Source organism: Ambystoma mexicanum, chromosome 6p (genome assembly GCF_040938575.1).
Source record: "Ambystoma mexicanum isolate Mex_15411 chromosome 6p, UKY_AmexF1_1, whole genome shotgun sequence".
Classification (NCBI taxonomy): domain Eukaryota; kingdom Metazoa; phylum Chordata; class Amphibia; order Caudata; family Ambystomatidae; genus Ambystoma; species Ambystoma mexicanum.
This window is the reverse complement of record NC_090935.1, coordinates 1,179,173,813-1,179,186,641: the sequence shown is the minus strand read 5'-3', so window position 1 is coordinate 1,179,186,641 and position 12,829 is coordinate 1,179,173,813. Positions and strand designations below refer to the sequence as shown.

At 47.0% G+C, this 12,829-nt stretch overlaps 1 protein-coding gene across 1 annotated transcript in view; it reads right to left on the bottom strand.

The window, feature by feature from the left end:
* Window positions 1-12,829, bottom strand: part of LOC138510290 (annexin A1-like) — a 307,467-nt gene that overhangs the window by 175,318 nt on the left and 119,320 nt on the right. The window contains exon 6 of the mRNA XM_069625822.1: window positions 5,871-5,961. Coding sequence (XP_069481923.1) covers window positions 5,871-5,961 — 91 coding nt within the window. The remainder of the gene's footprint in view (window positions 1-5,870; window positions 5,962-12,829) is intronic.

Here is a 12,829-nt window from a genome sequence, read left to right as displayed (position 1 = left end):
CAAAACCGCAGTGACCTAAGAAGTTGATGAAAGCCGTGCCAGAGGTCCTCCTCAAGACTGCTGCTAAGAGATCCCGTCCATTGTCCTGCCTTTCATGATCAAACCAAGGAATACGAAGGTCAGATCCAGAGCTGCAACATCGCAGAGCATCCACCACAAATATTTTCTTCAAACCCTAGGCATGGTAGGGAAAAGGTATTGCTTACCTTATTCCAGAAAGTTGTTTCAGAGCATTGGTGTGCATGTAGAGGTGTCCAGGGTAACCCTCTCCTACCTCTGACTCAAGCCACTGCTTGTGTCCCTTTAGCGAGTCCTTTAACAGGGTCTCCAATGTAGGTCAAGTATTCTTGTATATTATTACCTAGAGAATAGAAAGTATCCACAGGAACCTTTGACTTCTGCTACTTTTCAAGGCTTTAAGCCTCTCCAAACTGCCTTTTAGCTAGGGTTGCGTTTTGGAATGTAAAAGACTTGCTGTGCAGGGAAACTGCCTCTAGAACCTGAAGCTTTGCTAGGATGACACGAACAAACTGTTTTCCTTCCCAAAAGCCCCTAACATGTGTATGCTGACTAAATGCAATTGCCATATTACTTTGTACGGTAGACCTGGCAAACTCCTGTAGCAATTATGACGTTCAGCAACTACCAACTGAGAAGTGGCCTTTTGAAACTATTGTAAAGTATACCTATGTGAGTTAGTTTATTGTGTAAAATAGTAACAGTGACTCATGTAAATATAACAAATCTATATTTTAATGTAAATGTATGTGGAAGTGTTACTTTGATGTGCATTACTAACTGGGCTCAGTGTACTTACCTACAGCTCACATCTTCCTCTTAAGATAAGCCTGACTGCTCTGCCACTCTGCCAAGGTCTACGAGTAGTACAGACTGGTACTAAGAGTTGGGGGATCTACAAACCACTGGGAAAGCTTAGTAAATTCTTACCTCCAAATGGGACCTTAGGAAGGCGGATCCTTCCCTGACTCCAGGAGACCCCCCCTGGGGGGGAGGGAACAGCTCACACCTTGTGCATATGCTAATCCCAGATAATGCCTCCCTTCCATTGGAAGGACAGCCCCTAGAATCTATATGAATAAAGCATGGCTGCATTTGCCCTGTTCACATAATTTTAGCTGTGGAACAAGTAAGGAAAAAAAGCCTGAGACCCTTTGCTGTTACTTATGGTAATTAACTGACATTTCCAGGCTGCCTAACACTTCCCCCTCCCTTCTCAATCACCTGCTCTCAGGCCTCCCTTGGCTCGCCTGTGCCCCTTCCCTCCTACTCTCCTCTTTCTCGCCCATACCACCGGGTGAGGTCTCTAGACAATTCCTCTCTATGAAACTCTCCTCCAAACAGGTGCTCTCTACTCCTCCATAACTGTTAAGGACCCCATTGCCTCCCTTGCTCCAGCTGAGATCTGTAATCACACCTTTGCCACTGGCTCCTCCCCGCTACCCCTCAAGCGCTCTCATCTGCACCCTCTCCTCAAAAAGCCTTCTGCCAGCCCTTGCTGCCTGGCTAACTATCGCCCTATATCCGTTACCCCCTGTAAGGGAGAATTCTTATTTCCTTCTATCTTAGAGACCCCAGCTCTTTTCCTGGACTTTAGGACTTTTCATTTTTATCCTGGAGTGAGTAAGACCTTTTTCTCACTCTCGCATGTATTTTTATCTGTTTTGGTTTTGGAGTCTGACAAACTCCATAGGCATTACCTTTTGTTTTGTGACACACAGCACCTTCAGTGCAGTTTCACAGAGAAGTCCTTTGGATTTCTCTTAAGGTTTAAATACCTTCTCTGGGTAAACTAATGTTCCCAAGAGTAGTAAAGCAACATTGACTTTACTTACTAGTTTTTCCTCTGTAGGTTCAGTACACACCATCTTATGTGGAAGTACTGGGGGGTTACTTAGTAGCCGCGTTTCCTACTTTCTCATGTAACATTTTTATGTTACCCTCACTACATTTAATAGCTGGTGGTAGTGGTTTAATTTTCCTACCATTGTGTGTTTTTACCACAGGCTGAATCCTCAGCTGCAGTATTGCACCTATGGGTGCCCATTTTGTCAAAATGGCCCCAGTCTTCTTTTTTCGCCATTCCTTGCTTGCAAGGTCTTTCTTGGGTTTTACACTGCGTGCCAAACTAGGTTTGGTCCCTGTGTTAGTTTTGTCTTTGGCGGGCTTCAGTCCTGAAACCCTCATCTGGCTGCAGCGTGTCTGGCAGGAAAGGAAGCGAGAGGTTCCCGAAACTCCCTGTGCTTTGTCTACTTGGTTACAGGAATGCACCCAAAGGTGATTAGCTGGCTGGCTGTCCTTGGAGGACAGCCATCCTGCTGTGTGATTGACAGCTAGGCTGTGAATGAATAGGAGAAACCTGCATAAAAAGGTGAGGTTTCTTGGAGAGAAGGTGGAGTCGACCACTGGACGAAGGAATCTGAAGAATAAAGCTTGTTGCACCCTGCTGGACCGTTTTGCCCGGTGAAGCCCTGCTGCAGTGCTGAAGCTCAAAATTTCATATCGACTAGAGAAGCCTGGAACTGACAACTTCTTTCCTCAGGTTGGTGGGACCAACTGACCCCAAGACAAACTTTTCAGGGGCCCCTCTGCCTGCTGGCTGTATTTCCTTGCTGCTGCTGGAACTGAGTGCAAGGGGCAGGAACATGTGCATCGTCTTTAAACCAGACCCGAGCTCCAGGAAGATACCGAGGACCTTCCCAAAGCAGGACGAACAAAGCCTGAGCCACAACAGAGTGCTAGACCCCAGAAGCAAGGCAAGCCCATAAGGTGTCCAAGAACCGCTTAGCTGAAACCACAAAGTGCTGCTGATCTGAATTAAGCCCATTGCCGCTGCATCCGCCCTTCAAACTGCAGTGCAGGAGTCCTACAGACGTCCTCCCTCTTGTCCCCACGACTGAGGCCCAGGAACACATGAACTGCAGGAATACAACCAGAACAGAAGCCAGCTGGATCCTTTTCATCAGACCTAAGGTACTGTCTTCTAGGGCTACTTGCCTCTTGTAGCTTGCTTGCTCTCACTGGAGACTTGGAGTAGATGCATTTTACAGAGCTGCTTCCATCTTTGCTTTTCACAAGCCTCCCAGTTTGTGGCCCAACAGTGATTCTTTTCTACAAACTAACATTGTGGAAGACGTTTGTGCTATCTACAAGAAGTGCCTCAGCTCCCCTAGACTTTGTTCAATTGACATTGGCTGTCCTGGCTCCCTGCAGTCTCGTCTGACCCTTTGAATTTGTGTTCATCTGTCCCTCATAGGTGGTACATAAGTTACTTGTATTGCTGGGAAAGGGTTAACCTATACTTCATTGGGGGGGGGGGGGGGGGGGGTTTAAAGTACTCACCTGTTCAGAGAACTTGTTAACCTCGGTTTCCTTCCCTATCCTTTTCCCTTTCCACAACCTCAGTATTGCATTTAAGTGTTAAAGTGATATATTAATGTCCACAGTGTCCTAGCAATTGAAGTCACCTCGGGGTGTAGGAAGAAAGAGTGTGTGTGTGTGTGTGTGTGTGTGTGTGTGTGTAGTGTATTTTATTGCTGCATATTGCCTTTTCTAAAGACGGCTTATTTTAAAACGGACTGTTTAATAAATAATTATTTTACTAGAAAACCTTGAGTATAAGTTAGTTATTTAAATACATGACATTGTGAATCTCTATGTTACCTCTCTACAGCTCACAATTACCCCTCTTCAGATAAGTCTGGCTGCTCTGTCACTCTACCAACTTGTGTAGTACAGACCTATACCAATAGTTGGGTTAGTTGGGTATCTATTGCCAAGAGGACAAGGTTGCTCTAGTCTCCCACAGGGTTACTACAACCCCCTTCCTGGGTAAACTATTGAAAATGCTGGTCATCTCCAAGCTGATCCACCACAGTGAATCTGTTGGTTATCTCCAAGACCACCAAGTTGACTTCAGAGCAGTCAGAGGCATGGGAACTGCACCCATGAAGACTTGCTCTCAAATCCTGTTACCAACTCTCCTTCTGGTCTCATCCTTCTTGACCTTCCCTCTGCCTTTGATACGGTCAATCCCAACACCCTTTATCGGTCCCATGATATCCTTAGCATCACACCTGCCTCTGGACTGGTTGACCTCCCTCTGACCGACATTGTCAGGTTCAACTGGGCCCTTTTCTCTTCCCTGCTCCCAATCACTCGCCACCTGCGGCATCCCTCAGGACTCTATCCTCTTGCTGTGGCTCTTCAACCTCTACCTTGCCCGTCTAGCCCATTTGATCTCCAACTTCTCTCATCTTCTAGCTTCCTTCCACCCCCTTCTCTTCTTCCCAACTCTGACTGCTATTCAGACATGGTGTGCTGCTACCAATCTCTGCCTTAATGCCATGAAGACTGAGATCATGCTCATTGGGACCCCAGCTCCCACCTTCTCTCTGGCCACCTTCCATGGAACCCTCACCCTCATGTGTGGCAAAAACAATGGTGTCATCTTAGACTCCCCTCTCAGTCTCCCTCCCTCCCCCTCCCCCTGTCCCTGTCCCTGTCCACTCACATCGCGGACCACTTGGATTTTAGATTACTTTATAGGAGATAGAGGATGGCTGTGGAGGAGACAACTTTGATATAATTCACAAGTTATTTTCATTTTCGTTTCTGGGTATTTGTATGCTGCTTTGTGGGCTAGGGGGCTTTAGTGAGAGAGCACCCTTATTAAGGTTTGTCAACCTAGAGGGTGCAGGGGGGTGGAGGCGAGGAGGTTCTACCACACTAAGAATGGAATATTTATTTTTTCCTCCCCTCCCTGGGTAGGACATATATCTTATATAGCTCCATAGTTAGATGTTGCCCAGTTCTAAGTGTCTGAAATATTTACACGGAATAGTCAGGGTTTAAACTCACCAAAAAAAAAAGAGAAATGTGTCTCTAGACATAATGAGATGGATGCTCAGATAGTGTTTCTACAAGAGACTCAAGTATGTTCATTTTCATTTACATTTTGTTGCTTCCGGTGATTTGGGAAAATAGGGTGGGGGAGATCCCATTACAGAAACATACATACCTGCAGTGGAAGATTTTAATGTTGAAACGGGAGATCCACGGCTAGCTATTTACCCTGATCATACTGTATTCCCCAAAAAGAGGAGTAGCAGGATCTTTTTTCAAAAATCTTCTCTTTGTTGGCTCCTTTAATGAGGGTGGGTGTTGTGATCGAGAGGATTGTATATCAAAACCACAGCTAGATAAGGCATGTCTGCCCCAGGACCCTCCCAAAACCAACATAGGAATTTACATGCAGTGTTCACACTCCGCAGGGAATTATAACTCAAGCATGGAGAAAGGGACTACACAATCAGGCTATTAAATCCCTCTTGAATGGGAAATCTTCAGGCACAGATAGAAACACAAATTAGTTTTATTAAACATTTTAGAAAGTCCAAGTACCTCATTTAACCAATTAGATCATTCCCTTTCCAACTCAGGGGCCGAATCTCACCAGGGTAGAGTCGGTGAGGACTATTATTGAAACCTAGCAAAGAAGCTGCTGACTATCAAACAGGCCAATACTGACGCAAAGATGGTTTGAACATTTTAGCTTCATGCAAATTCTCCAATGGATTAATCATACCAAATAAAGGTTGAATGCGTTGCTCTCCAATAAAATAGCTTAGCAGAGTGAATGCCCCCCCCATTGCTGTGTATGTTCATGCTTTTAGTTGAACCTTTGGCACAGGCAATTCGCAGAAGCTGGGAGCACTGTTATAAGATGTAGTTCTCAGAACATAAGATGGCCCAATGACACCTGTTTTACACACACCCTTCATAATTATTCATTAAAGGCTAGGCCCTACATCCACACATTTCTACTATGGAAAATTTGAGTCCAGGGTTACCTTCTTTGTAGCACCTGTTAATTTCCTTGATCTCCTTGCCGGTTCTTGAAGCAAGGATTTCTATAAGGATATCTTCATCGGTTCCTAAGCCCTATGTGGAAACAAAGAGGAAAACAGTTATTGTTTGCTTGTTAGGCATTCATACAGGAGGTAAGGCATGAATTATTTACCGTAAAAGCATTTGATGGTTGTACCATGGTTGCTTAGATTCACATACTGTGCATATGGTCTGACATCCAGTGGTAACCACTGAGTATTGCATCTTGTCTTTCGAGAATTGAAAGGGGACGTTGACATGGGCATGCCTGTGACACTATGGTGATGTGTAGTGTACCCAAAATCCCTCACATGTCAAGGTCCCTCTGATTGTATTTTTTCTACCAAGAGGGAGCCTTATGACTATTGTGAGTGAGTACAAGAAAAGAGAGAAAGTGGTAAGACGTCTATGTTCCTTCCATCCGAGCGGGGAGGAAGGGTGGGCACATGTGAATCTAAGCAGATACAACCATCAGAAATGCTTTCACAGTAAGTAATGCAGGTCTTCTGATGCTTGTTAATCTGCTTAGAATCACATGCTGTGCATAGACTAGTGAGCAGTACACAGAGTTGGAGTTGGGTTGTGAGAAGGAACAGTAGTGAAGAGATGTCTTAGTACTGCCTGTCCCACCTGAGTATCAGACCTAGACTGAGTGTCTAGGCAATAGTGTTTTGTAAAGGTGTGTACAGAACTCCAGGTTGCCGCTTTGCATATAGATTTGAGGGGAACATTTGCAATGAATGCTATAGACGCCCCAGTGCCAAGAGTGGAATGTTCTCTAGGCTTCATGGGCAGCTCTCACTTAGCAAGAGTGTAACGCATTTGACAATCCTTCTAAAGATAGTGGATTTGGAGACTGCGTCTCCTCTTCGTGCCACCACCGAAACAAAAAACTGATAGTTTTTCTAAGTGGTAAAGTTCTTTCCATGTAGAACATGACAGCTCTGCGTACATCCTGTGTGTGCAGGGTTCTTTCTCCCATGCTAGAAAGATTTTGAAAGAAAGTTGGTAGTTCTATTGACTGGTTCACATGGAACTTTGAAATTAGTTTAGGTGCAAATCTAGGGTGAGTGCGCAGAACTGCCTTGTCTTTGTGAAATGTTAAGGGATCTAGGATTGAGAGCACTTGTAGTTCACTTACTCTCTTGATGGAGATAATGGCTATTAAAAAAGCAGTCTTAAGAGTAAGGTCTTTAAGACTTGCCTTCCTCATGGGCTCGAAGGGAGCCCCCATAAGCCTAGTCAACACCATGTTTAGGTCCCATCCGGGAGCCGGGTTAGAAATGGGAGGTTGAATTCTTTTCACTCCCTCCATGAAAGCTTTAATAACTGGTATCTTCCACCATGACTCTGTTTTGATGTAGTATAGGCTGAAAGTGCAGGTAAGTGCACCTTTATGGAGTTGAAGACCAGGCCTGAGTCAAGTAAATGAGTTAGGTATAACACAATGTGTGAGAGAGCAGTTAATCGGGTTAATGCTCTTTGAGTTGCACCAGATGACAAACCATTTCCATTTACTGGAATAGCAATATCTGGTGTTCGGCTCCTTGCTTCCCTGAGAATGTCCATACATCTGAGAGAATTGCAGGTGTCCAAACTCTGACCTCAGGAGCCAGGCCGCTAAGTTCAATGTCTGCGGGCATGGGTGAAGCGTCTCCCCTCTGTCTTGCGACAAAATGTTGTACGGGCATGGCAGTTTGCCTGGAGGAGATAGGGACATCTCCATCAGATGAGCGAACCAGGGTTGGCGGGCCCACATGGGGGCCACCAGTATCATCGTGACTGGTTCTTGGTGCCTCCTGTGCACGATCTTGTTGAGAAGGGGAGTCGGGGGGGAAAAGCGTAGACAAATCTCCCTGACCATGTTATTCAGAGTCTGTTCCCCTTGGAGCAGTTCTGGGGGGTAACTGGAGGTGTAATTTGGCATTGAGCATCCTCCAGAGCTGCGAACATATCTAACTCTGTGAAGCCCCATTCTGCAAATATATTGGAGACGATGTCTCCGTGTAATCGCCATTCGTACTCCCTGGGTAATGGAAAGTCTCTGCAGAGTACGTCTGCCAGAAGATTGAGTTCCCCTGGGTTGTGATAGTAGGAACAGGTTGAGTTTGAGAGCACACTTCCAAATGTTCTGGGACAGTTTGGACAGCCCTGGAGAATGAGTGCCCCCTTGTTTGTTCAGATAGTACATGGCCGTGGTGCTGTCTGCGAGGATGAGGATCGTCTTCCCCTGCAGTTGTGTCTGGAAAGCTTGTAGTGCTTTGAACACTGCCAACAACTCCAACAGGTTTATGTGGTTGGATGCTATGTCTGCCGACCAAGCTCTGTGCGCCGTTTGTTGAAGCAGGTGAGCTCCTCACCCTGTAAGAGACGAGTCTGTGGTTAGAGTTGCCTCCACTGCAGGGGTGTTAAAGGATTTCCCTTTCAAGAGGTTCTCCCTCAACCATCACTGCAGTGAAAAAACGAGGGCCGGCGAGACGACAACTAGATCGTCCCATTGTCCGCTGGCCTGACACCACTGGCTGTTGAGCCACTCTTACATTGCGCGCAGTTGAGCATGAGGAACCAAGTAGATACATGACGCCATCATTCCTAGCAGTCGCATAGCCTTGCGTATGGTCACCTATCAACTGGCTACATATTGAGGGATCGGAAACATGTTTTGGACTCTCTCGTTGGAGGGGAAGGCTAGGCCGTCCTTTGTTCGAATTAGAGCCCCTAGGATCTGTTTGACCTGACTGGGGTCTAGGCTGGATTTTGTCTCGTTGATAGAGAATCCCAGATTGAATAAAAGATCTATCGTCTTTTGGGTATTTGACAGGCAAGTTTCGCAAGAGTCCCCTGTTATAAGCCAGTCGTCGAGGTAAGGATATACCGGGACGGATTGCCTGCGCAGATGTGCTGCTACCACTAGTACTTTTGTAAATACCCTTGGTGCAGATGCTATGCCGAAGGTTAGTACTTTGAACTGATAATGCTTGTCTTGTATCATAAATGAGGTATTTTCTGTGCGCTGGCAACATTGAAATATCAAAGTATGCTATCTTTCATGTCCAGTGTTGACATGTAATCTCCTGTGTTAGCAGTGGGATTACTTCCTGCAGTGTGACCATGCAGAACTTTTGTGACTTTACTTGTTCGCTGGGTGCAGATCTAGAACAGGGCGCATGGTTAGATCCTTTTTGGGGTACAAGGAAGTACACTGAATAAATACCTTCTTTTACCTGTGCCAGAGGTATGAATGATTTCTATGGTTCCTTGCTCCTGCAGAGTTTCTACTTCTTGCAGGAGAATGCGAAGATGGACTGGTGTCTGTCGTCTTGCTCGTGGAGGTCTGAATGTTGGGGACCGGTTGAACTTTATACAGTACCCATGGCCCACGGTCTTCAGCACCCACTGATCTGTAGATATCACCCCCCATGCCTGAAGAAATGATGTTAGCCGCCCCCCGACTGGGGAGGCATGGGAGGGGACCCAAATCTTCGAGGCATGAGGCTGGGGAGTCTCTAGGGGTAGAGATCCAGCCTCTTCCTTTGCCACGGCGTTGACCCCTTTGGGGATACGGGGTGGTCTATCCACCATTTCTCTGTGTAGAATTCCAACTGCTTCTCAATCAGTATTGTTGCTGAGGGAAGCGTTGGCCATGAAAAAGCCATTTGGAACCAGATCCTCTTCTCGTAGAGGGGTCTCTGATCTGGTCCAATGTTTAAGGTGTCATGCTCCTTTTTTGCCGTTTTGAGGGCCTCATCTACCACTTTCCCAAACAAGTTGTATTCTTTCACAGGTTTGTTAGTGATGCCTGCGTTTCTGGCTTAAATCTATAGTTCCGCAGCCAAGCATGTCTTTTTAGTAGTGTACCCTGAGCCAGGGATAGACCAGCCGTTTCTGCGGAATCCAAAGTATTCTTAAGAATGCTCTGGTTCATCTGTCTGCCTTCATAGATAGTGGAGAGGAGACGAGTACGTAGGGGTTTTTCGAACCTCTTGTACGCCTTCCTGTAGTGAAGCCCACTGGGCATCGCTGTAGCTGGCCAACAAGGTATTGTTGTTGGCAATGCGGTTGTGAACGCGGAAGCAATCATGATTCTTTTTCCCAGGCCATAAATTCGTTTACTTTCCTTATCAGGGGGTGCCTCGCCGGTTGACAAAGGGACCCCTGCCCGCTTCCGTGTAGTAGTCACTACCAGGGAATCTGGGGTGGAATGATCTCCGATATAAAGAGAGTCTGATGGAGAAGGGCGAAAGTTTTTCTATTCATGGGTTTACACCTCTTGAGAGAGCAGGTGATAAGGATGGTGCCAGACGTGTCTTAATTGAATTAAGGAGGGGAATGGCCTAGCTGGCGGCTTTTCCTTAAGGATATCTTCCACAAAGTCAGCTTTGGGGACCACCTCCTCCATAGCAATCTTAAAATCATCAGCTGCTTTACGTAACATTACGTTAAAGGTCAATTCGTCATCCACTGGAGATGGTTGTTGCCTAGCGGGAGTTGACTGGCGAGAGTCCAGGGACAGTACATCAGGGTCTTGATGATCCGGGATTGCCATGGTTGGGGGGGGGGGGTCACCCCCATCTGGGCTTTCTTCCCAGCCCTCTATGGGCTCATGCAAGTCCTCAGGGTTGAATTCTTCCTCCTGGGTATCAGCATGAATGTCATCCTCTGTTAAATCATAATTGTAAATATCCCCTTCTAAAGAGGGGTCAAAAAGTCTTGGAAACTTAGCCATGGGGTCCATAGGTCTCTCATCCCTTGGCCTCCTTGGTGTGGGTTGTTCTGAACGGGAAACAAACCTGTCTAGCCTTTCCATGCAATTGTCACATTTTTCTCTAGTCCAAACAGAAGGCCTAGAGGTGGAAAAATGTCCTGATCTTGTTCATCTGTCGAAAAGCATCGAGATTTTCGTCTCATCGTCGAGAATAGTCCTTCGCTTTCGGAGAACTCCTCCTGGGGCACCAATAGCGGTGAGATTCTGCTTCTCCTTGGACTTCTGGGTGGGTTCTGGTACCCCCCCCTTAGGCCCTCCTTGGACCTCGATGGATCCCTGGGCCCTTCCGTGGGCCTCGGCGCATCCCGGCCCTGCCGCTTCTAAGAATTGTCAATGACAATCCTGGCTAAACTGCTGGCGACATCCTCCGCGGTGGTGACATGTGTAGCTTCAGCCTGCGAGGGGGTCTTTTTCGCTGGTGTTGGGGCCTTGTCCTCAACGGCCGCCCTATTCAGCGCTGCCGAGGCCTTGTCTGTGACCACCTTTTTCGGTGGAATCGGAACCCTGTCATTGCCGGCGCCTTCTTGCGATGCGTCTCAGCGGAACCCGATATATTGGGGTAGCGCCATTTGTTTTCAATTTCCCGGTCGCTAGGCGCAATTGTGGCTGTGGGAGGCTGCCGAACCTGACGGTCAGCAGGTGCCGCCAGGGTTTCCTGTGTATCCGTTGGCGCTGAAGTCTTCTTCGATCTGGCCGAAGAATGAAATGGGGGGGGGGTTGTGTGCTTTGAGATGTGTACATGTTAGTCTATGTCACCAGGGTATGACATCCTAATAGCAGTGCCTAAGCTGTGCCTATCTGGGCCGGGGACAGATGTGGAACACGAGCGTTCCGTCGAAAGGTCAATAACCTCCGGTTCAGAGGTATGTTTGTCACTCTCGACATCGTCACATTTGGTGGCTGCGGCAGTGGGAGAAAATTCGGCCTTCGACATACCGTAGGCCACCCACCGTTTGACTCTCTGCTCTTTTAATGTTTTAGGACGAAGGAACTTACAAGCCGCGCATCTTTCCCCTTTGTGATTGAGCGGTAAGCACCGGTTACACCGTCTGTGCCCGTCTTTCCAAGGGAATTCGCTCCTACAATTAGGGCCAAACCTAAATGGAGTCCTCTCCATAGCTGAGGATGGTTAGAGTGACGAAGACCGAAAGGGAAAGAGGAAGGAAAGGGAAAGGCATTCTCAATTTGTATAGAAATGTCCACTCCAACCCCACTCTCCCTACTGTATCAGCCGGCGGAAGGCCCGGCCACGTGATCAGCAATGCCTACTGGATCACCGTCTGTCGAGTTCCTGAACGTCTCGGTGGAGGTCTGCAACGATCGTTGAAACAACGGACAGGTAGGGTGATGATTCTTTATATAATTATTCAACCAAAGGTCGATGGACAATAAGCAAAGTCTTTAACGAACTCCGCGTCAAGGCGACCAGTATGCTGGGTGGAAAAAACAATCTTAGGGACCTCTACACGTGAGGGATTTTGGGTACACTACACGTCACGTAGGAATAGTGTTACAGGCTCGCCCATGTTGACGTCCCCTTTCGATTCTCTAAAGAAAAGATGCAATATTCAGCGGTTACCACTGGATGTCGGACCATATGCACAGCATGTGATTCTAAGCAGATTAACAAACATCAGAAATAGTGTTTCAAAGCACCCACAGGGCAACAGGGAGGAGACAAGGGATGTGAAATAATACAATTAAATACATAAGGAAATATTAAATGCAGTGAGTGGGAGGGAGGACAAACCTACTATGCCTGTTTAGAAAGTGCAGAAGGGAGGGGGAAAGGGAAAGGTGCTGAGGTGATCATGGGTGAGCAACAGTTGAAGTGCAATGAGGGTACGCCGAGGCAAGTGCAGAGGAAAACAGAAGCTGGGGGCAATTTGTTGTGGGAGGTCAGGGCCCCGAAGATGCATAGGGGCCCTGCACACCAAACAAGCAACTGATTGGCAGAGGAGAGTGGGGGAAAGGAAGAGGTAAAGAAGAAAGTATTGATGAGCTTCTGAATTTAAGAACATCCTGCTCAAGACAAATGGGGAGGGAGAGGCTGTTCCTGTTAGAGAGGAATTGGCACATTTCTGAGAATTCTCCCTACCTTAGACACCCCCAGCACTTTTGCTGGACTCTAGGACTTTTTTCACTTTTACCTGAGAG